The sequence below is a fragment of the Pan troglodytes genome, chromosome 1, assembly GCF_028858775.2.
Source record: "Pan troglodytes isolate AG18354 chromosome 1, NHGRI_mPanTro3-v2.0_pri, whole genome shotgun sequence".
NCBI classification, from domain to species: Eukaryota; Metazoa; Chordata; class Mammalia; order Primates; family Hominidae; genus Pan; species Pan troglodytes.
In genome coordinates this window covers 64,255,385-64,278,777 of record NC_072398.2, presented here as the reverse complement: position 1 = coordinate 64,278,777, position 23,393 = coordinate 64,255,385, and the positions used below count along the sequence as shown (strand labels likewise).

At 41.5% G+C, this 23,393-nt stretch overlaps 1 protein-coding gene and 1 non-coding gene across 3 annotated transcripts in view; both read right to left on the bottom strand.

The window, feature by feature from the left end:
- The window catches only part of NIBAN1 (niban apoptosis regulator 1), a 177,428-nt gene that overhangs the window by 24,680 nt on the left and 129,355 nt on the right, over positions 1-23,393 (bottom strand). Inside the window, exons 6-9 of one of the 2 annotated variants that reach the window (XM_001164202.7) lie at positions 15,720-15,835; positions 7,528-7,632; positions 7,057-7,219; positions 2,529-2,716 (exon numbers count right to left, since the gene is read on the bottom strand). In XM_001164202.7, the coding sequence (XP_001164202.2) occupies positions 2,529-2,716; positions 7,057-7,219; positions 7,528-7,632; positions 15,720-15,835 (572 nt within the window). The remainder of the gene's footprint in view (positions 1-2,528; positions 2,717-7,056; positions 7,220-7,527; positions 7,633-15,719; positions 15,836-23,393) is intronic. The other variant, XM_016934089.4, reaches the window with a different exon arrangement.
- On the bottom strand, positions 5,319-5,380 carry LOC112207095 (U7 small nuclear RNA). The gene has a single exon (XR_002941566.1). It is a non-coding gene; the product is annotated as a U7 small nuclear RNA (small nuclear RNA).

Sequence of the window (23,393 nt, the reverse complement as noted above, 5' to 3'; positions counted from 1 at the left end):
CGAGTAGACTCTTCATCTAGCTCATTCTTTAATCTATTTAATTTTAGGTGATTTGGTTTATGGGGACCCTGGGTAAGGAGCATACTCCAAACTCTTGATATTATCCTCCCAATAGTCATAATAATAGTCTTCCTGGTGTGCTGTATTCTCTCAAAGGTTTTATATGTTTGCATGCAGCCATCTCTAGAATGTCAAATGGTCCCTCTTCAACTGAAATGACAAAAGCTGAAAGAAACATGCGACCATGAGAACTCCATAACCTATATGAATGACATGCTGAGACCAGAAACCCAAAATGATGGTAACTGAAAGTGGCACTAAGGCCCTAAGTTTTGGTCACACTCTCACCTAAGTGAAAACCTGGCTCAAGAGGGGGAATTATTTTTAAACAAAATTTTAAATGGGAGGCCATTATTTGGGACTAAGCTCATGCACTAGGCCCCATCAAACCAAACCAAGCTAAAATAGAGCCACTTCTGCTAAATGTGACATAATCAAGCTAGGGCTTTAAGAAAATACATAGATCCTAGAACATACCAGGTTTTGTTTTTCTCCTGTAAATAGGATGTTCCGGCATAAGAAGGTACTCTCTACTCAGTCCTTATTCCCTCCTTGCAAAACCCACTGTTCTACTGTTTCCCAGTGGGTTTCAAAACCGTATAAGTACATTTACGATAGTGCTAGTAACATCAATGACTAAGGTTTTGGTCAATCTCTCAAAATTGAGAAAATGACCAAAAGGGGGGAATTATTATTATTATTATTATTTTATTTTTATTATACTTTAAGTTCTAGGGTAAATGTGCACAACGTGCAGGTTTGTTACATAGGTATACATGTGCCATGTTGGTCTGCTGCATCCATCAAGTTGTCATTTACATTAGGTATTTATCCTAATGCTATCCCTCCACCTGCCCCCCACCCCGCAACAGGACCCCATGTGTGATGTTCCCTGCCCTGTGTCCACGTGTTCTCATTGTTCAATTCCCACCTATGAGTGAGAACATGCAGTGTTTGGTTTTCTGTCCTTGTGATAGTTGGCTTAAAATGATGGTTTCCAGCTTCATCCATGTCCCTGCAAAGGACATGAACTCATCCTTTTTTATGGCTGCATAGTATTCCATGGTGTACATGCCACATTTTCTTAATCCAGTCTATCATTGATGGACATTTGGGTTGGTTCCAAGTCTTTGCTATTGTGAATAGTGCCGCAATTAACATATGTGTGCATGTGTCTTTATAGTAGCATGATTTATAATCCTTTGGGTATATACCCAGTAATGGGATGGCTGGGTCAAATGGTATTTCTAGTTCTAGATCCCTGAGGAATTGCCAGACTGTCTTCCACAATGGTTGAACAAGTTTACACTCCCGCCGACAGTGTAAAAGCATTCGTATTTCTCCACATCCTCTCCAGTATCTGTTGTTTCCTGACTTTTTAATGATTGCCATTCTAACTGGCATGAGGTGGTATCTCACTGTGGTTTTGATTTGCATTTATCTGATGACCAGTGTTGATGAGTATTATTTCATGTGTCTGTTGGCTGCATAAATGTCTTCTTTTGAGAAGTGTCTGTTCATATCCTTTGCAAAAAGGGGGGGATTGTTAATGCAAACTAACTATGGCCTAAGAAGGACTCCTTTCTTATATATATAAGTCCTTGTGGATGAACTGTAACCTAGCTTAATAGTCAGACAAAATTGAAAACCTAACTTAGTTGTATGCACCTATAACAATAGCTGAGTTTTGGCCAATCCCAGCGGCCATACTTCAACCACTCATAGACTGCTGAATGTTCAAACTGCGTTCAAATAAAGCAAATGCCGAGCTGTAACCAATTTCACTGTTTCTGTACCTCACTTCCAATTCCTGTATGTCACTTGACCTTTTTTGTCTATAAATTTGTTCTGACCGTGAGGCACCCCTGGAGTGTCTGTGAATCTGTTGTGATTCTAGGGGCTGCCCAATTCACAAATGGTTTGTTGCTCAATTAAACTCCTTTAGATTTAATTTGGCTGAAGTTTTTTTTTTTTTATCAAATTTCATATCATAAGTCTATATTTTTGAAAACAAACCAACAATGTTCTACAAATGAGGATATATACTTGTATGAATAAATAAAAACTATAGGAAAAATATATACCACGCTATTTCTATTAGTTAATTCAAGGAGTTTGGAATGGGGGTAGCCTAGGAGTCTGGGGTGGACTAGGATTAGTGGGTATCAGTGATGGTGACTACGTTTGCCTTTAATATATTTGAGTATGTTGCTTCACTTGTACACACAGGTTATTATTTTTCTAACTTGAAAACCATCAATAAAACTATCAGATGGGTGGATGGATGAATAGACGGATGAATGGTGGGTCTGAATGAACGGAAGAAAGGCTGGATGAATGGAGGGAAGGGCAGAAGAATGGAAGGAAGGAAAGAAGGGAGGAAGGGAGGGAGAAATGGCAGATAAAGCCCCATGGAAAACACAGCCAGGCAGACCATTCACACCCAGCTCCTCAGCTTTGTATCCTACCTCCTTTAGCTGGACACTGTCTTTGGTGGTCTGGAAGTTCTGGCTGACTTCATTCACCTCTTTCTCAAAGAGTGCACGTACTTCACTGAATCCCGAGCTCACTGGTCCCATGAGCTCCTCCAGGATGGATGCCAGGAATGGCTGCACACTCTCCAAGCAGCTTTTCTCCGCCGGCTGGGCCACCATCGCTGAGGTAGGAAATAGCCAAAAAACTGTGACATATGGCAAAACTGGGTTTGTGGGCACTGGAGCCAGACCAGAGCTGAATGGTGCCCCACGGAGCCATTTAACAGCCAAGGCAAGCTCAAGTGGCCATGACAGACTAGCACAATGAGCCCGGTGCCCGTGGACACAAGAACGGAAAACCACTGGACCCTTTCAGAACTGGACCAAACCTGTCCACTCCCCAAGCTTTCCTCTGCCCTGGGATAAAATGCATTTTTCTGCTTGGTCCCTCTGAACATGCAACTCTTCATATGAAGAAGAAAAGGCTGGTGATCCACCTATCTACTGTCAATCACTATCATTAAATATGCACAGTTTGTCTTCTAAAAACAGAATTTATTGTTTTAATTCATTTCTCTAGGAATTAATCACTCAGTATAATTCCATCCTCCTCTCCCCACCAAAATACTTTTTAAGAACTCCAGTACATTCTTTTCTTGGGCCAATGGAACCAAATTCCATTCAGTTTGCCACCCTACCTCCTGTCCCCATTGCTGATTAAAACAAGACAAAACAAAATCACAATAGGTTTTTCTGACCAAGATGACATGCTTAGTGACAAAAATGTAGAGTACATTTTGATCATGAAGAAGAATGAAAAAATGTCACTATAATTCCACTCCCCAGAGGAAAGTACTCCTCTTTGATTTAGAAGAGGGAGAGCACAGTGAAGCTCCTGGTGCAGTCTGGGTAGGACATGGAAACCTGCATTGTTTTCAGAGCAGAGGTAACTCTCATGATCAGCTAGGAAGCCGCAATGGAGTGAAGGAGGCCGGAGCTAGAAGAAGCCTGAGCTTGCTCCGTGGACTAGAAGGCTAGCCTTGTGGATTGAGGCAGGTCACAGAGCCTTGTCATAGAATCACAGAACTGAGAACAGAAGCACAAGTGGAGCTGGTATCCAATCTCTCCACTTTACAGATGAAAAAAATGAGGCCTGGAGATGTTTGATGACTGGACAAACATCAGACCCTAATTTTCAGGAGCAGGGCTAACATTCAAGGGTCTTTCTTAAGTTCTTCTTGGGAATTTGCTTACAGTGAGATGAATGGCCTCGTTCTTATTTCAACTGGCAGAAATACTTCACAGAGTTGTGCAGGACCAGATCATGGCCTCTTATTCTGATAATCCAAAATGACTAATATTATTAATATTACAAATCACTCAGAAATATTTGGGATGTAAAATATTACACAAGTCATAGAATTATTAAGAAAAAACCCTTTCAATTGTATGATCCAAATATGACACAATCTAAGAGTCTTCTAAAAATGACTTGCTTGATACTAAAGTGTAAAACTGTTTGTCAGGAGATAAATTAATTATTAGTTAATTAACTTTAAAGAGAGGAAGTATTTGAAAAGCATCTAATTGAAATTTCAGAACAATGCTGAACATGGGTAATATGCAATAAAGATCTAGCAGCAGATGGCAGATCTGGGTGGGGCCAAGATAGGCACAGGAGGGCCGTGGGAGGGTATATTCCTCTCTGCCCACTCTCCCTCTGTGCCTACTTACCACAATGTGCTTCCGCCCCCCCTCTGCACCTTTATTCAATGTTCCTTTACCTTGCCTTCCTTCCTCTACCTCTGCTCATAAACATCCTACTCCTCTCTTCAAGGCCCAGTTCAAATTTCACCGTAATGTCCTGGAACTCCCACACAGCTTCCTGAGCTGGGGTCTGCAGGTGTTTCCTTATGGGCTGGATAAGTTCCATGTCCCATTCGTGTATGCACTGCTATTTTTCAAGCATGCAGAGATGCCACTGTGATGCATATGTGTTTGATACATTAATTCATAAGCCTTACTGAAGTGAAGGAAGGAGCTGAACAGAGCGATGATGCCTGAAAGGCGAGGGCCAGAGGGCCTGGGTTTGGAGCCCGACTCTACCACAACTAGCTCTGGAATCTCAGCAAGTTACCGAATTTCTGCCTCAGTATTATCATCTGTAAAATGGAGATCATAAAAGCAATTATGGTGAGGATTAAGTGAGTTTACTATATTACAAGTGCTTACAACTCTGGAAGTGGCCCCTTGGAAGGACTCAGTAACTGTTAGCTCTTATTGTACCTGTTGGCATTATCGTTTTTTCCAGTCCCCCGACACTAGACCTGTGCTCTCATTATGAGGGGCCCACATAGCTTCTAGAGGTTGAAATGGGATCTATGCTCACATTGGGAACCACTGTGCTCTTTGTTCTACCTCTGGTAGGAAGATGTTTTTCCTTCTGTCTCAGCATCTGTGACATGCTTTGTATCCTCCTCTCCTTGTAAAATCACGTTGTCTTCTTTGAGTCATTCCATCCATTGTACTCAGCAGAAGTAGAATAAATGCTTACTGAATGAATAAATAATTGTGCAGCAGAACTAAAGCTCAGGGGCTTTACTCCCAAGAGTCATATGGGAGGAAATAGACAGATCACCATTTAATACTCCCCAGGTTTTTTTTTAGAAATACAAAGCCCTTTATTAATGCAGCCTAAAGTGCACTTCCTTGTTTTAAAGGTGGAGCACTGGATGCCTAGTTAAAATGTGTTTCTGATATTTCATTTTATTTATTTTTCATTTTTTGGGCTTTCCAGCAAAAACTGGAAAGCCTGCTAGACAAATTCTAAAAGAGCTGTAACACTGATATTCCATTTTAAAAAGACTTGATCATTACTTCCTTTTACGGCTTCTTTTAGGAAATAAATACTAATTCAGGGCAAAATCTTTTTCCATCATATGTGGATACACTGGAGCCACAGAGATTTAAGCAAAGGATGACAATTTAGTTTCAGCCATGAGAATGGCTACGGTTAGGCCCAACTTAGCTCCAGATAGCAGAAATTTTGGCACAGAAGTTGAGCACTGGTAGTTTTAAGTAGTACAAAGTATTTCAATATATAGTCAACTCTAGAGTAGTTGTACTAATGGAGGAATAAGAGACACAGATAGTAGAAAACATCAAATACTCTGAAGTTAATGTAGAGCTGGCTTTGGAAAGGATGGCGTAAATAGACACCCAGAGATACACAGACACACACACCGGTGCTGGAGCTGTGCCTCCTCAAACCTCCTCTCAGCAGGACCTGTGCTAAGAACCCTGAAGCAAGCTGGGCTGCAGTGGAAAGGGGGCCTGAACTGCAGAGGCTAATCCACAAAGCCGACAGCCCCAAGACTCTAAGCCTCCTGAGCACAGGAATAGGGTGTTCCTCGGTCACTGCTAAAGCTCCATCGTCTCGCTTGGAAAGCACTTAGTCCACAGTTTCTAATGAATGAATGAGTGAGTGAGGGAATAATCTGAGAACTTTCTAGGAAGACTGTCAATAAACAATCACAGATGAGCCTGCAAGCTTCTCCTCTGAAGTGACACTAGGTCACTAGGTACGGTGTGTTTGTTGGGTTGTAGAGGCCCCAGATAGAATGGAGAACCATAGAATTTCATTCTGTAGGATTCCTTAGAGGCCATCTAAGGTCTCTTGTATGGGAATAGGCAAACTGTTTTCTGTAAAGGACCAAATAGTAAATATTTGTGCCTTTGTGGTCCGTAAGGTCTCAGTTCCAACTATTCACTTCTGTTGTAGCACAAAAGCAGCCACAGACAATACATAAATGAATGTGCCTGGCTGTGTGCCAAGAAAACATTATTTACAAAAACAGGTGGGGGCCCAATATGGCTCAAGGGCTTCAGTTTGCCAATCCCACTCCTGTGGGTCCTCCTAATATCAGAGGAGGACACTGAGCTAAACAGAAGGTGAGTGACCTCCCCAAATATGCATGGACTGCCTAATATTGGAGTTGGGGCTACAAACCTACATTTATTGGGTTTGTAGGGTGACTGGGTATGACTCCAAGCCAAAATTTTGGGCTTTCATGTTAGAGGAAAATCCATATATTAATTGATTTGAATATTTGCTGAGTCTGTATATGCCAGGCGTGACACCAGGCCCTGGGTGTACTTGAGTAAACCAGGGTGACATGGCTCTGCTCTTTCAGAGCTTACGGCAGAGAGGAGGTGGAGCAGAAGCCAGTCTAATTCAGTGTCAAGGGTGCTACAATGGGGGTTGGGGGTGCAGGCAGTATCAAATACACAGGCACTGCCAAAGGCAAGAAACAAACTTTCCTCTGCCTTGTGTCCATGAAGCTTCCACGGGAAGGCCCAGGCCCCTAATGGTACCTCCAGCATGTTCCTGTTGCAGCTGTGATCACCTCCTCCCAATTTCTTAAGTTTAATTATCCTCTGAAACCATGCATTCCTGCTATGTGGTGGATCCCTGCATGTACAGCTTATTTAATTAGTAAGAGCATGGATTATCTCCACTGACCTTTGATCTTTCCAATTAAATAGTTCTTTGAGTTCACAATCTGATCCATGTCAGAACGGATCGTTCCTTCCAGGCCCTTTGTCAGAGCTCTGCATTCCTCCTTCAAGGCACTTAATCCTTCTGAAACTTGATGCTGAACCAGGGTGTAGGCCTCCTCGAGGAGCTGCAACAGGGAATAACACATAAATCAGGGCTCTGTCATGTGTAAGCATTGATGGAGTCAAGTGGAGGGAGGAGCCTTCATCACAGGCCATCATAACAAACAGAACTGCACACACATTGTAATTTTTCTTTCAAAGTTGGAGTCTGTTTGGAACAGTCTTCTTGTAAGTGAGACTCAGCAGGTTCGAAGTAGGCATTTCTACACCCAGGGAAGGGAATATCAACAACAACAACAAATGCCCTAAAAGAAAAGGGAAGAGAATGTTCCCATTTTGAGTAGCTCAGTTGTAGAGCAAAACCATTGCTTACACCAAGCCACGTCCTCTTTCTGTCATTCTTCTTCCCCTTCATCTTAGGCAGCAGGTCTATCTGAAGAGTGGGCAGGAGCTCCTCCATCACCAGGTTACTCAGGATCTGCGCAGCAGAAGACAGCCCAGAGTCGGTCAGTCGGTGATGGCTACATCTGAGCATCAGGCCAACTAAAGATGTCCTGATTGGCTGTCCCTGTCCCAGACCAGATGAACTCTGTAGTAGGTTAATAGTTTAACCTACTACAGAGGCCACAGAAATCTCAACTAAGACAATCTTAGAGGCTGAACATTCTTAAACATCCGCAAGGAACAGTGACATCTGCTGATATTCTCACCTTGTTGTTTTCCCAATGTAAATAACAAATTCCCCAAATTTGAACTTCACATATTCAAACTAGAAGAACTTAGGGCATACAGTAAAACGAAAGAGTTCAATAATGGATAAGGACATCTTCAGCAAAATTGTGAAGGAAATGCAAGGCTTGGTTTTGGTGGCTTGAGTCTTAGTCTGTGTCCCCTGGGACTATCATTCCTCCTAAGCCCTTCATGATCAAGGTATCAAAGTATCTCCATGCTCTTCGTCCCCACTGTCCCCCAAGCCCCATTGTCATCCTCTTTAATGTTTAGTAAAAGAAGGGAGGAGCAGTGTGAAGAAGTGAGAATGACGTCTAGACCGACCAGAGCCCAGGTACCACTGCATCCCACCATGCAGTGCCTTCATCCAGCACTGGAGAAAGTCTGAGGGGATGCTCCAAGAGATACAGCCACATTGAAGGATAAACCACAGAGAAGATCAGCAAGGTTGTCTGCTAGACCTGCTTCTCCACAGCCAGAACCCAAGCCCCAAAAGGCCCCTGCTAAGAAGGAAGAGAAGGTACGCAGAAGGAAAAAAGGGAAAGGCTGGCACTGGCAAAGAGGGAAATAATCCTGCAGAAAATGGAGATGCCAGAACAGACCAGGCACAGAAAGCTGACGATGCTGGAGATGCCAGGGGAAGTGTGTGCGTTTTTGATAACTGTGTACTTCTGGTAACCATACAATTGGAAATACTATTTTTTTTAAATGGAGTTTTATAAAAATGTAGAATGTTGTCTTACTTTTCTTAAAGCTATGTTATTATTACACAGAACATTTCATTTTCTGGGGGGAAGGGGCATATGTCACCAATAGAATGTCTCCGAAGCTGGATTAATGTGGGGAAACACCTTTTCTTCCAGTTTTGAGAAACTTCCTCTTGGCTCCCAGGAGGGGGATTCCTGGCATTGACACACATAGCTACCTTGGCACAAACACCTTATGGTGTGGGAAAACTAAAATTCATTATTTCTTCTTCTCCCTCTCTGCCTTTAGTATGGTCTCAACTTCCTTAAACCCAGAGACCTGTTGGGACCTGACACCTAAAATTAATTAGCAGTCAGGTGGCCATCTGGACCTTCCAGTGACCCCTATTGAGAGGGCAGCTCTCAAAACAACAGCAGTTCCTTTTTTAGATTGTGGATCTCCAGACTGATGATTCTGCCATTTTCATTTCATTTCCTGAAAGTCAAGATTGGCTCATGAAAAGTTGTTAAACAACATGCTACATGTGAAATGTCAACCCTCACTGTAATCGAGAGTCTAAGCAAATGAAGATTTCACTGGGTTTTATACAGCTGTCTGATTTTGGTTCATTGAAGCAGAGAGTTTGGAAGTTGTTGTATACTGTTAGCAATTGTCTGCTCATGGCCTGTCTAATATACGATGATTGCTTACAAAAAGCATCTTTAATAAGACTGGATACAGTTTGAAAAAGGAAAAAGAAGGCAATAACCAATATTTTGGAACAATCAAATATTTGGAACATTTATGGGAGGGGTATGAGATAATTAATGGGACTGAAACAAAGAAAAAGGAAAAAATAAAAAAAGAATATGGGAGGGAGTGTCTAAATTTTTCAAGTGTTTTAAAAAAATGTGTTCCCACATCACTCCTAAAATTTTGCTTGGCTCAATTAAACTATTTCTTGTGAATCTGAGCAGTATTCTACACATCCACTCATGCTACTGGCCCTTCCTTCTTTACCCCTGCTCCTGAATTGCAGCAGCTTTGCTGTTCAGATTCACTTTCACCACGAGTCTTTCAAGGCCCACAGCTCAGCTTGCAATCATAGGCTGCACACTAAGATTTACAAAAGGGGAAGCATAATTTTAGGAAGGGAAGCAGGCAGAAAAGTAGGGAATCACTTGAAACATCTGTTCTATGAGTTTGAAATAATATTTGTCCAAAATAACTGACCTCCTCCTTTCACTTCTCATAAAAATTCAAATTATGCTTTGGGAATTAAGGAAGATTTGCTCTGAGGTCACTGGTCACTAGTGGAAATGCCCGTGAGCTCATTTGATTTTGCCTTTAATCAGGGCTCTGTCGCAGCAAGGTGTAACGCTTTCACTGAAGCAAATAGAAACACTCTCAGGGTGGAGGTGGACGAGTTATCCAGTCCCACTGTGCCTGTGGGTTGCTGGCAGAGAAGGTGCTTAGCTCTGGGCAGCAAGTGGGGCTCCTGTCATCTGCCAAGTGGATCTGCCTGGCGTGACAAAAGTTATGATGGGGACAGAGTTTCCACTAGCCCTGGTAATTTACTGGTGGGGATGTTTTTGACCTTTCTTCAGCCTTCTCTGGGGGCAGTCAAGAGATGAATCACCATTTTCTGTGGTGTTTAAGAGTAACCTAACATGCACAAAACTCCATGGAAATTAGCAGGTCCAACAATTATTGAAAGTAATGGCAAGAACCGCAATTACTTTTGCACCAGCCTAATAGATTCAGTGGGTAATTAATAATCCACCAGCCCACCCTGCTCAGTGGGATAAGTTCTTGTTTGGAACACATCTGCCGAAAGTGTGGTATGGGAAGAGTGAGCCAAGAGGAAGGGAGACCAATGCCAGAATTTAAAATCAGTGGGTTGACATTATGAAACTCAAGGGTCATAAGAATTGTCCCAATTCATCCTTTTGCAGAGACTGGTTAGAATTTTAGCAGAAGTGTGAAATGGGTTTGAAAATATGAAAATGTTATATATAAAGGCCAAAGAAAAACAATGTTCCATTTGGGTGGGCTTATAGTTTTGTTTAGTCTTTCCCACACAATGTTCCAAGAAATTTGGCTCTATGTTACAACTTAGGGAATTAAAGGAAATATGTCTGTGAGGAAAAAGAGAGGGTGGGAGTGGGTTACGAGTGGTGGGGGGGTGATATGGTTTGGCTGTGTCCCCACCTAAATCTCATCTTGAATTATAGCTCCTATAATTCCCATGTGTTGTGTGGGGGACCTGGTGGGAGATAATTGAATCCTAGGGGCTGTTTCCCCCATACTGTTCTAGTGGTAGTGAATAAGTCTCACCAGATCTGATGATTTTATAAGGGGGTTTCCCCTTTCATTTGGCTCTCATTCTCTCTTGTCTGCTGCCATGTAAGATGCGCCTTTCACCTTCCTCCATGATTGTGAGGCCTCACCAGTAACATGGAACTGAGAGTCCATTAAAACCCTTTTTCTTTATAAATTACCCAGTCTCGGTTATGTCTTTATCAGCAGCATGAAAACGGACTAATACAGTGGGGGAGTGGGGCTCAGGGAATAGCCACAGGGCAGCAGAGCCTTTGGGTGCTGAAGCTCAAGTGCATCGCATCCCAACCACCATCCTCATCCTCCGACTTTCAGCCCCACTCTGCCCTGATCGAGTGCTGCCTGTCACCTCCCCAGAGCCCACTCTGGCATTCCCTACCATGGTCTGCCTTCCACAAGCAGAGTCTTAAGCTCTTGGGCTTTTCTAGAGAAAGTAGCTAACCTAATAAATAAATTGTAATAATGAAGGAATTCCCTAGCCTCCTCCCCTCAGAACAGTATCCACTGAATTTTAACATAAGTGACCTAAAAATACTTCAGTTTTTTTTTTTTTTTAAAATGGGGGGTGTTGGCAAGGGCAGTGTTTTTTATACTTAACTGCTAGGACTTGGAGATTTAAAAATTCTATCACTCCTATAAGAAACTAAGCATGTCACTAGGTTGATCAAAACCAACAAACCCGGGATCGCCCCTTGAAGGCCACACCACAGTGCTTCCTTTCAGATGCTGAGCTGTCAGGAAGGTGTGGGGTCCAGAGAGACCACCCTCCTTCCTGAAGCAGGCCCCGCAGTCTCACCAGGCTGCTGGTCCAGGCCCCTTGCATTACTGAGTGGCCGTGGGTGAAAAAATCCAGTCAAAAGGAGTCACACTTAAGATCTTTCAGCAAAAGACAACTCTGGAGCATATGGACAAGGCCTAAAAATGCGGGTAGTTTTTTTTTTTTTTTTTTTTTTTCGTCTTGAAACTGTTCTGTGGGAATTATGAGCTGTTCTCTAGCCCATCTTGGTATTTTAAAAGCAAATAATAAATATATCACATAGCTAGAGATACTTTACAGTTGCAAAGCCCTTTCCCTCATGATCTCATTTGATATATTTATATTGACAAGTAGAAAATATGTTGATGTTTTTACTGGCATACAAATATTTTCACCTTAACAGTCTGCCAGGCAAGTTATTCTGAGATAGTTGCTTTGCCTGGACACTTGCCTAAAATAACCATCGCTATGAGGGCCTTCCATACTTGCTGTGTGAGTCATTACTATGAAGGTAATGGAACAAGGCTGGAAGTCTGAATGCAGGCCCCTAGGGTAGAGGGGTTCAGGACAGGGTTAAGATTAAAGTCTTAGCAGACAGGAAGAAAAAATGCAAATAAACCCAGCGCTTTAAACAAAAGATGTCATTTTCTCAAACTCAGTTATGCTATGCCATTTTCTTTAACCACTTGGTAGCTTCTCTGGGCCCCTGGCCTCTTTTTTCTATGAGTCTTAGGGTAGACACTGCTTTACTGTTATGCACCATGTCTTAGAGTCTGTGGGGAACTATAATCCTTACCTGGCCCCACACAGTAAGCTTTAGAGGCCATTTCCTTTTACCAGCTTCTCCAAGCCGGTTTAAAATGCATTTCTGTAACAGACTAGTTTTCTGACTTCAGCCAACTGCTCTGAATGTTCTTTCTCTTACCTGGAGGGTGCTGGACAAATAATCCTGAAATGCCCCTCCAGCATTCACATTTTATTAGTCTGTTATTTTACCAAAACACTTAAATTCTGAGAGAAGCAAAACCATTTTTTTTTTTTTTTGAGACAGGGTCTCTCTGTTGCCCAGTGCAGTGGCACAATCACAGCTCACTGCATCCTTGAACTCATGGGCTCAAATGATCCTACTGTCTTGGTTTCCCAAATAGTTGGGACTACCTGCACATACCACTGTTCCCAGCTAATTTGTACAAAACTTTTTGAAGAGATAGGGTCTTGCTATGTTGCCCAGGCTAATCTCGAACTCCCGGATTCAAGCAGTCCTCCCACCTTGGCCTTCCAAAGTGCTGAGATTACAGGTATGAGCCACCACACCCAGCCCCTGTGAAACTTCTTAGTGGGACACTTGATACCTCCAGTGATTTCTGATCTCTTTTCTGCTTTTTTTGTTTTGTTTTGCTTTCCCACTTAAAATGTTTTTTATCCTGCAAAACTAGGAGCTTACTATGACCACTTGCACAAATGCTTTACAATCTCCATCTATATAGAGACCCATATACATATACCCCACACACATATGTGCCTTGTCTTCTGCATGTTTTCTATGTGTGTCTCGCCTCACCATGATGGCAAGGGACGAGTCATTTCTCTCTCTTCCAACTTACACCACTTAGCACATAATCAGCCTGAAGCCAAAACAAACTCAAACTCAACTCCCAGAAAGGATTTATTAAATACATATATTCTTTTTTTTTTTTTTGAGATGGAGTCTCATACTGTCACCTGGACTGGAGTAGGGTGGCGTGATCTTGGCTCACTGCAACCTCTGCCTCCCAGGTTTAAGCAATTCTCCTTGCCTCAGCCTCCCAAGCAGCTGGGATTACAGGGCCACCACCATGCCCAGCTAATTTTTTTTCTATTTTTAGTAGAGACAGGGTTTCACTGTGTTGGCCAGGCTGGTCTCGAACTCCTGGTCTTGTGATCTGCCCGCCTCGGCCTCCCAAAGTGCTGAGATTACAGGCGTGAGCCACCGCGCCTGGCCTAAATATCTATTTTCAATGGCATCATGGAGGAATGTAAGTTCACATTAGTTTCCAAGCGAAAGAAAAAAGTGAAGCAACTGGCATAGCTGAACTTAAGGAGCTATTAAAAAATAAATGTGTAACTTAGTATATTCCCATGGTTGGTGTTGGTCTTTCACTGGGTCACGATCAGAAGCCATCCACTTAGCATGTAACCCTGAAACTATCAGCTCCACAGGGCCAGGACCATTCTATCTTGTCCATCTCTGGGTCACTAGCCCCCAGCACATTGCCTGGCATAGAGTCAGTGCTCAGTAAATAGTAGTTGAATGAATGAGACTAGGAAAGTCACTTATCTGTTATATGCTTCCCTCAGTTTTCTCATTTACAAAATTGAAATAATAATAACTGCCTTACCCATCTCATAAGATTGGCAAGACAAACACCATTAGGTTTCGAACATTGTCAAGTATCACACAAAGGCATTTGACTACTCATCTATCTATTAACTATGTTGGCTTACATGGCAGGCCAGCCAGTGTCAAGTGCTTCAGCCTCCCCTTCTGACACTTTTGTTTTTCTTAATGGCATAAGTACATAACTATTTAGTTCTCTCACACTTATGAATGGCTGTGCTTCCCCAAAATATCAGAAACCAAGACTTGTTTAAAATTCTGGAAGAAGCAAGTCTCAGGTTGGGAAATAGATGAGTTTAGAATCTACCAGAGAGAAAAAAAAAAGAGAGAGAGAGAAAGAGAAGATTCTAATGGTAAACACATGTTTTCATATGGTGAAACAATAAAGAAGAGCTCCCTCACGAGTTTTCAGCATTAGCTGTTTAATGACCACACAGAGGCAAGGCACCATTCAGCATCCTCCAAATATTGTTCTCTAATAATGAATTTCACTAGCTCCCAAAAGAGGTACCCTAGGAGATGTGGAAAAAAAAAATAGTGGGGCCAGGCGTGGTGGCTCATGCCTATAATCCCAGCACTTTGGGAGCCCGAGGCAGGGGGATCACGAGGTCGGGAGTTTGAGACTAGCCTGGCCAACATGGTGAAACCCCATCTCTACTAAAAATACAAGAGTTAGCAGGAGTGGTGGCATGCATCTGTAGTCCCAGCTACTCGGGAGGCTGAGGCAGAAGAATCGCTTGAACTAAGGAGGCGGAGGTTGCAGTGAGCTGAGATTGCGCCACTGTACTCCAGCCTGGGCCACAGAGCGAGACTCCTCTCAAAAAAAAAAAAAAAAAATAGCATTCTTAAATACCGTGTTACTTTATGTAAATATGCCCGTACCCAGCCTCCTCTTCTTGGGTGAAGCAGCCATGTGACTGGTGTCATCATGGAGGCTGGGGTCACATCACGAAGCAGTTTCCTTAGGAGATTTATAATACTGTCCCTGGGACCAAGCCCACTGAAGTGCTTAGGCCATGATTGGCATCTAGTCAGGATCATGAGAAATTATAATGTACCACAGGGCACAGAAAACTAGAAAAGATAAATGAAATATATAGGAAACTGTCTAATGCTTTTTGAATTTGTTTTTTTCATTACTTCATTTACATATAATTCAATAAAGACAGCTGCGTGCCAAATACTTCCCCAACTGCACTTCACTTGTCACGATGACGCAAGGTAAACATTATTATCCTTATTTTTTCCAGAGGAGTAATCTAAGACTAAAAGAGGTTAAATAACTTGGCATGACTTAAGTCCAAGTTTGCAGACCCTAGCTAAAGCCCTGTCATGCACTTCACACTATTCCTCGGTACTCACACTTGATTCTAGTCTAGAAGCACGAGGTCATTTGAAAGAGTAATTCTTTTCATAGAAAACAGTGGAGGCAGCTCTTTCCACTGTAGTTGCCATGTTTTTGGCTGCCCTATTTCATGCCCAGTCTGGTGGTCTTTGTAGTAGGTGCCCAGTAGTTTCCTGACCAATGCTTCCAGACATGAGAGAGATGGCCTTTGGAACCACATCTTCTATACTTGCAACTTTTTTGTTTGATTGTTTAATAAAATGACCCTGACTTCGTATCACCCAAATACCCAAACACAGAGAGAATCCAAAATTTTGAACCCCATATTACCTGGATTTCATCCCCAGTGATCATTTCCCAGGAACCATAGTGACCCTTCTCCTGTCGGAAGAATTGCACAGCTTCTAAAAAGGCTTGGGCTTCAAATGTCATCTGCTTCATGTAATCTAAAGAAAAGAAGAAAGGGCATTCAGCAAGATAAAACACTCTAGATTTCCCCATAGCTCTTCAAGTGTAATGGCTCAGAGACCTAGCATTATCTGAAAATGACAAGGCATGGGATTATAAGACACAGAGAAAGTTAAGCAAGTACTGAATTCAAAGTTAATTTGCAGGTGTACATCACACTACTTGTTCATCGTCCTAGCTGATAAATTCTATCAGTTACTGAGCATAGTGGTTAGGACTAGAAGGAGGCCCGTCTCCTTTACCCTCTCTTATACATGCTCCCCTATCCACCCACAGGCACCCAGCGACTTTACGCTACCAGCTGTGACACCTTACTCAGGCAGGCCGTCCCTTAACAGTGCCTCTTGTGTTCAAAGTATCTCCTTCCAGTTTCCCAACAAAACAATTTCTCTGTGACTCGGTATCAGCTTTCAATACAATATGCATCAACACAACATGCAAATTTATGCAAATGAAGATAATAATTGCTAACACTTACAAAGCAGGATAATGTTCATCTAAGCACTTTACAGATTTCATTGAGACCTCACAAAAACCCTTGAGGAGAGTATTATTATCCTCATTTTACAGATGAGGAGACTGAGGCACAGAAAGATGAATTAATTGCCTAGATCATATAGCTAGTGAGTGGCACAGCCCAGGTGTGAAAGGTAGTCTGACCTCAGAGCTTGCCTCTAACCATGATACTATATTGTCTTACATACTAGTTTTACGGGTTTGCCCTTCTAAACATACTGGGTTTTAAATGGTGTCATATCTGAGAGGTACTATCCTACCACAAGGAATGAATATCTAATGGTGGAACTTAAGGTGTATAGAGGGAGCTGGGCTGAACGGCCTTCTCAGAGTTCCATAAGTCATGCTAGGCACGCAGTGTCTTCATTTCCAGCACATAAAATTGGCTCTTGGGGGACACAATGATTACAAAACTATAGAAATCTTCATGAGGAAATGAACTTCAGAAATAATCTAATCAAATAATAAATAATCAAGTCTTAGAAAGGGGAAATAAAAGGGCAAAGTGAAGTGAGTGAAAAGGCCAAGTTCCCTGACTCTCCTCCTATAAGGCACAAAGCTCTCCTGCCAGTAGCACATTTATAGGGCAACGTTACATTGGTGATTTGGAGGCAGCTGATTTGGGGGGTGAGGAGGAACCATCACAGCTTTAGACAGTGGGATTATTCAGTAAAAGACTAAATTGTTGATATGGGGAACTAAGCAGAACTAAAAAAGGATCAATCTGCTCTCAAAGGTAACAATCAATTAATAGGTGGTAGATGACTCTTTTGAGATTGGCTTACTAGATCATAAACCTCAGGAACTGAGAAAAGAGAAAAGAATTCAAGGCTTAGCCTCTACAAGAGTTCAAGCAAAACTATTCACAGTGAGGATACCACGAAGTCCATTCGAAGCTGCATTTTAAAAAATGTGGAACAGTGGCCAGGCATGGTGGTGGCTCGCACCTGTAATTCCAACACTTTGGGAGGCCAAGGATGGAGGATCACTTGATGATAGGAGTTCAAGACGAGCCTGGGCAACATAGTGAGACCACATGTCTACAAAAAAAATTAGCTGAGCACGGTGGCACATGCCCATAGTCCCAGCCCCTCAGGAGGCTGAGGCAGGAGGATCACTTGAACCCAGGAGTTTGAGGCTGCAGTGAGCTATAACTGCATAATTGTACCCTATCCAGGGCAATAGAGTGAGACCCTGTCTCAAAAAAAAAAAAAAAAAAAAGAAATAAAAAAAAAGAAAAGAAACGAATATGGAACAGTAACTGACATTTCCAATAGTAACATAGAGATTTGGTCAAAATCTAAATTAAATTTTGAAAAAAGAGCATGTTTCAAGAATCAAGGTTTTTTGAAAATTTTTTCTTTTTTTTTTTTTTTTTTTTGATTATACTTTAAGTTCCAGGGTACATGTGCACAATGTGCAGGTTTGTTACATAGGTATACATGTGCCATGCAGGTTTGCTGCACCCATTAACTCATTATTTACATTAGGTATTTCTCCTAATGCTATCCCTCCCCCTGCCCCCCACCCCACAACAGGCCCCAGTGTGTGACGTTCCCCACCCTGTGTGCAAGTGTTCTCATTGTTCAATTCCCACCTATGAATGAGAACATGCAGTGTTTGGTTTTCTGTCCTTGTGATACTTTGCTCAGAATGACGGTTTCCAGCTTCATCCATGTCCCTGCAAAGGACATGAACTCATCCTTTTTTATGGCTGCATAGTATTCCATGGTGTATATGTGCCACATTTTCTTAATCCAGTCTATCATTGGTGGACATTTGGGTGGGTTCCAAGTCTTTGCTATTGTGAATAGTGCCACAATAAACATATGTGTGCATGTGTCTTTACAGTAACATGATTTATAATCCTTTGGGTATATACCCAGTAATGGGATGTCTGGGTCAAATGGTATTTCTAGTTCTAGATCCTTGAGGAATCACCACACTGTCTTCCATAATGGTTGAACTAGTTTACACTCCCACCAACAGTGTAAAAGCATCCCTATTTCTCCACATCCTCTCCAGCATCTGTTATTTCCTGACTTTTTAGTGATCGCCATTCTAACTGGTATGAGGTGGTAACTCATTGTGGTTGTGATTTGCATTTCTCTGATGACCAGTGATGATGAGCATTTTTTCATGTGTCTGTTGGCTGCATAAATGTCTTCTCTTGAGAAGTGTCTGTTCATATCCTTTGCCCACTTTTTGATGGGGTTGTTTTTTTTCTTGTAAATTTATTTAAGTTCTTTGTAGATTCTGGATATTAGCCCTTTGCCAGATGGGTGGATTGCAAAAATTTTCTCCCATTCTGTAGGTTGCCTGTTCACTCTGATGGTAGTTTCTTTTCCTGTGCAGAAGCTCTTTAGTTTAATTAGGTCCCATTTGTCTATTTTGGCTTTTGTTGCCATTGCTTTTGGTGTTTCAGTCATGAAGTCTTTGTCCTGAATGGTATTGCCTAGGTTTTCTTCTAGGGTTTTTATGGTTTTAGGTCTAACATTTAAGTCTTTAATCCATCTTGAATTAATTTTTCTATAAGGTGTAAGGAAGGGATCCAGTTTCAGCTTTCTACATATGGCTAGCCAGTTTCCCCAGCACCATTTATTAAATAGGGAATCTTTTCCCCATTTCTTGTTTTTGTCAGGTTTGTCAAAGATCAGATGGTTGTAGATGTGTGGTGTTAGTTCTGAGGCCTCTGTTCTGTTCCATTGATCTATATCTCTGTTTTGGTACCAGTACCATGCTGTTTTGGTTACTGTACCCTTGTAGTATAGTTTGAAGTCAGGTAGCATGACGCCTCCAGCTTTGTTCTTTTTGCTTAGGATTGTCTTGGCAATGTGGGCTCGTTTTTGGTTCCATATGAACTTTAAAGTAGTTTTTTTTCCAATTCTGTGAAGAAAGTTATTGGTAGCTTGATGGAGATGGCATTGAATCTATAAATTACCTTGGGCAGTAGGCCATTTTCACGATATTCTTTCTTTCTATCTGTAAGCATGGAATGTTCTTCCATTTGTTTGTGTCCTCTTTTATTTCACTGAGCAGTGGTTTGTAGTTCTCCTTAAAGAGGTCCTTCACATCCCTTGTAAGTTGGATTCCTAGGTATTTTATTCTCTTTGTAGCAATTGTGAATGGGAGTTCACTCATGGTTTGGCTCTCTGTTTGTCTGTTATTGGTGTATAGGGATGCTTGTGATTTTTGCACATTGATTTTGTATCCTGAGACTTTGCTGAAGTTGCTTATCAGCTTAAGGAGATTTGGGGCTGAGACAATGGGGTTTTCTAAATATACAATCATGTCATCTGCAAACAGGGACAATTTGACTTCCTCTTTTCCTAATTGACTTTTATTTCTTTCTTTTGCCTGATTGCCCTGGCCAGAACTTCCAACACTATGTTGAATGGGAGTGGTGAGAGAGGGCATCCCTGTCTTGTGCCCGTTTTCAAAGGGAATGCTTCCAGTTTTTGCCCATTCAGTATGATATTGGCTGTGGGTTTGTCATAAATAGCTCTTATTATTTTGAGATATGAAGAATCAAGTTTTTAAATCAAAGTATTTTTTCCTCATTATTTTTCTTGGCTTGGCAAGTGATTTAATGTTTAATCTTAGAGGTTTGAAAAACAAAAATTAAAGTCTTGCTATAAAATTGACAATACCATTGGCAGTGTTCTCTCCACAAGGGGATTGTGATATGGGGCTTAGTACACTGGGAGGGACTTTACCAGCTGAGATGGAAACTGTAATTACTACATTGGGATTCAAGATTGACTCATGTGCTCTTATTTTTAACAGCTGTTTTCATTTTCAACCTAAGAAAACAAAGAGATGGAAGAAAATATGGTACTGTGTCTGGACAAAGTGAGTATGGCCAGATCTGCAAGCCAGGGAATGAAGTTTTAAATTCTTCACATCCTTATAAGAAGCATAAATTTACATATTTCCTCCTCTACTGACCTCAGTAACTGCAGGAGGCACTTGAAATCTTGTCCATTACCTTCTGTATCTATATCAAAGCAAATAATGACACTCCCACTGATGGCTGCGTTTCAGTGGGATCTTTGGAAAAAGTAACTGAAGAAATGGGATTTGGAGATGTGGATGTCAGACAGAAGTCAAAGAAGGAACCAGAAGGAGAGCTCCAATGTAATAGTGGTGGAAGTGAAGCATCTTAATACAGAAGAGAAGAAAAGTATTAATAATCAAATGAGCCACAAGAGAAATTATAGTCATCCAACAATGAAGCCTCAGAGAATGAGGGCCTGGATCTGAATTCTGGACTCTACCATTCAGGCAGACTTAAACTAGATTTTAAATACTTCCTTTCCATAAAGGAAAAAAGATCTAATCTACTGATTCATCATTGTATTTTCAGCTAATAAACTGTTAAATTAATATATGTAAAACTTGTAGAACAAATCTGCTACATTGTAAGTTGCTTTATATACATTTGTTCTTAAGATTATAAGCACAGGTCAATAGCAACTGACAGATCATTAAGCAAATAAACGACAAAGGTTTGCTTTGTAAAAGATAACACTGTGCTGCAATGGTAATATAAGCTTCATTTATTCTAAGTTGTTTGCGAAGGCATTGCTGAACTCAGTCAGAATGTACAGGTGTTCAAGAGAAACCAGATTAGCAGTTATTTTATGAACTTCCTGCCACAGATCTCATGGGAACAAATTCCAGGTTCACAATCACCTACTCTCCTGCCAATAAGCAAATTGAGAGTTTCGTTCTGTGGCCCTCAGAATCAAAATGGTTTTTGGCTTTTAAGCAGTCTCCTGGCAAGCCAACTTAGAAACAAATGGCAGCTATCAGCCCAAACTCTACTCTTCCAGCGTGCTATAATTATGAGAAGGCCTAGGGAGACAGAAGTGCTGGGGAGTAACTTAGACATCACTACATTCAGCTCTCTCATTTAATGGATGAAGAAACTGGAACAAGAAATGGTTAATTTAATAGCTGAAGGTCACACAGCTGGTCAGTAGCAGAGCCAAAAGTTGAAAAAGTGGCTCTGGCATGTTGTAAGTGGCCCTGGCATTCATGCTAACTTAAATAATAGACTATGAGAGTTGGAAGTGATATTAAAGGTCACCTACCCCAAGCTCTCATTCAATGTTGGGATCCTTCAGAATCCCAGACAGACACTCGTTTGGCCCCAGCTTGATTATTTCCAGTGACAGGAAGCTCACAATTTAATGAAAATAGTTCTTTCCATCACTGAACTGCTCCAAATTTTCCTTCTATTGAGCCAAAGTCTGTTTCCATGGACTCTCTCCCACTAATCTCATTTCTCCCTTTCAGAACAAAATAGACAAGCTTACTCTTCTTCCATATGGTAACCCGAGAAAAAAACAGTAATCAGCTGAATATCCTTATTTCTCTTCAACTGTTCTTTAAACAGCGTATCTTTTGAATCTTTTTAATTTGACCTTCCCTTTTCCTTCTTTCCCTCAGTGATCCATTCAAATTTATCTATATCTTCCTTAAACTTGACCTCTACAACTGAATACAATAGACTAGGTATTGTCCGACTGGTGCAAATTATACCAAGTCAAAGGATACTTTCTTTTTCTGATCTCTAACCTCTTTTTTAATACAACCACGTCACACTGTTGACTCCTGTCTTTCTAGAGTTATAAATCCTTATACCTTTTTCATATAAAACTCTTGCCAATATAAGCCTCTCCTAGCCTGTATTTCTGCTTTTGACTTCGAAGGACAGATTTTTAACATTATCTCTATTACATTACAACTCACTGTGATCAGCCCAGAGCCCCGAACCTGCTGAAATCATTTAAAAACTGTGATTCTGTCCCCTGAGTCTCTTATACCACAGTATCATCTGAAAACCTGGTAAGATTGCCTTCTATGTTTCTGGCCAACTCATCGATACAAAAACATTCACCAGATCAGGAGTGAGGAAAGAGCCCTGGGTAACGATAAGCATTTGGGGAGATAGAAGGGAGACACATTTTGGCCATTCATTCAACAATCACATCCTCATGACCAAGAACTGTGTAGGAATACACTATTCTCTTTAGTCTCTCTCTACTTCCTCATTCATGCAGCTGCATGGAAAACTCATATTTGGTAGACATGATTAAGGATTCTGCAAGGAAAGGAAAACTTCTCTAGGCCTCTTGGGGACAGTTATTCATGGGGCCAGCCAGAGAGGAGCTGCTTTTATTTTTTTCCACTTATACAGATTTATAACACATCTGAATCAACTGAAACACCAAAGCTCCAAGGCCTGTGGAGTCATTCTAGATTCTGCCTCTGGCTGTGGTGTTGGGACTCCCTGACTCAGGCTGGGTTTGGAAGCTGCCTTGTTATTTTATTTCATCAGTAAACTGTGCCAAGCCCTGTTAGCTGATCTGCCGGGTGATTTGTGAAAGTTATGTAACAGCATTACTCACTATGCCGCTACGGGGCTCATCTCACTGAGTTACACTCCTAAACTGTCTTTTGCTTCAGGTCAGATGTCATCTTTCCTATGGGAGATGCACTGAGGCTGTGTGCCCCAGTTTCTTTCTAGAACAAAGAAGGGGAACAGGGGAAGGTAATCAACATTTACTGAGTCCCTACCATGGAGTATGGACCATGTGAGATGCTCACACACACACAGTCTCTATAATCCTTTCAACAATCCCATCAGGCAGGAATTAATATCCCCACTTTACAGAAGACAAGAAAATGGAGTTTTGGGAAGGCTAAATAGTTTCTTTAAGCTAGCATGTGGTCAAGCAATGGCCACTTACCTCTAAAGTCCTGTTATAACACTTTATCACGTAATTTTTAAAAACTTTTTATTTTGAGATAATTTTAGATTATCTCAAATAAGATCTCAAATTTGAGATTATCTCAAATTATTAGTTCTTATTTCTCACATGCTGTTATAAGAAATAATATAGAGATACCCTATATACACCCTTCACTCGGGTTTCCCAAAAGGGAGCATCTTGCAACCCTATAGTACAATATACCACAACCATGAAATTGACATTGCTGCAGTCCAACATT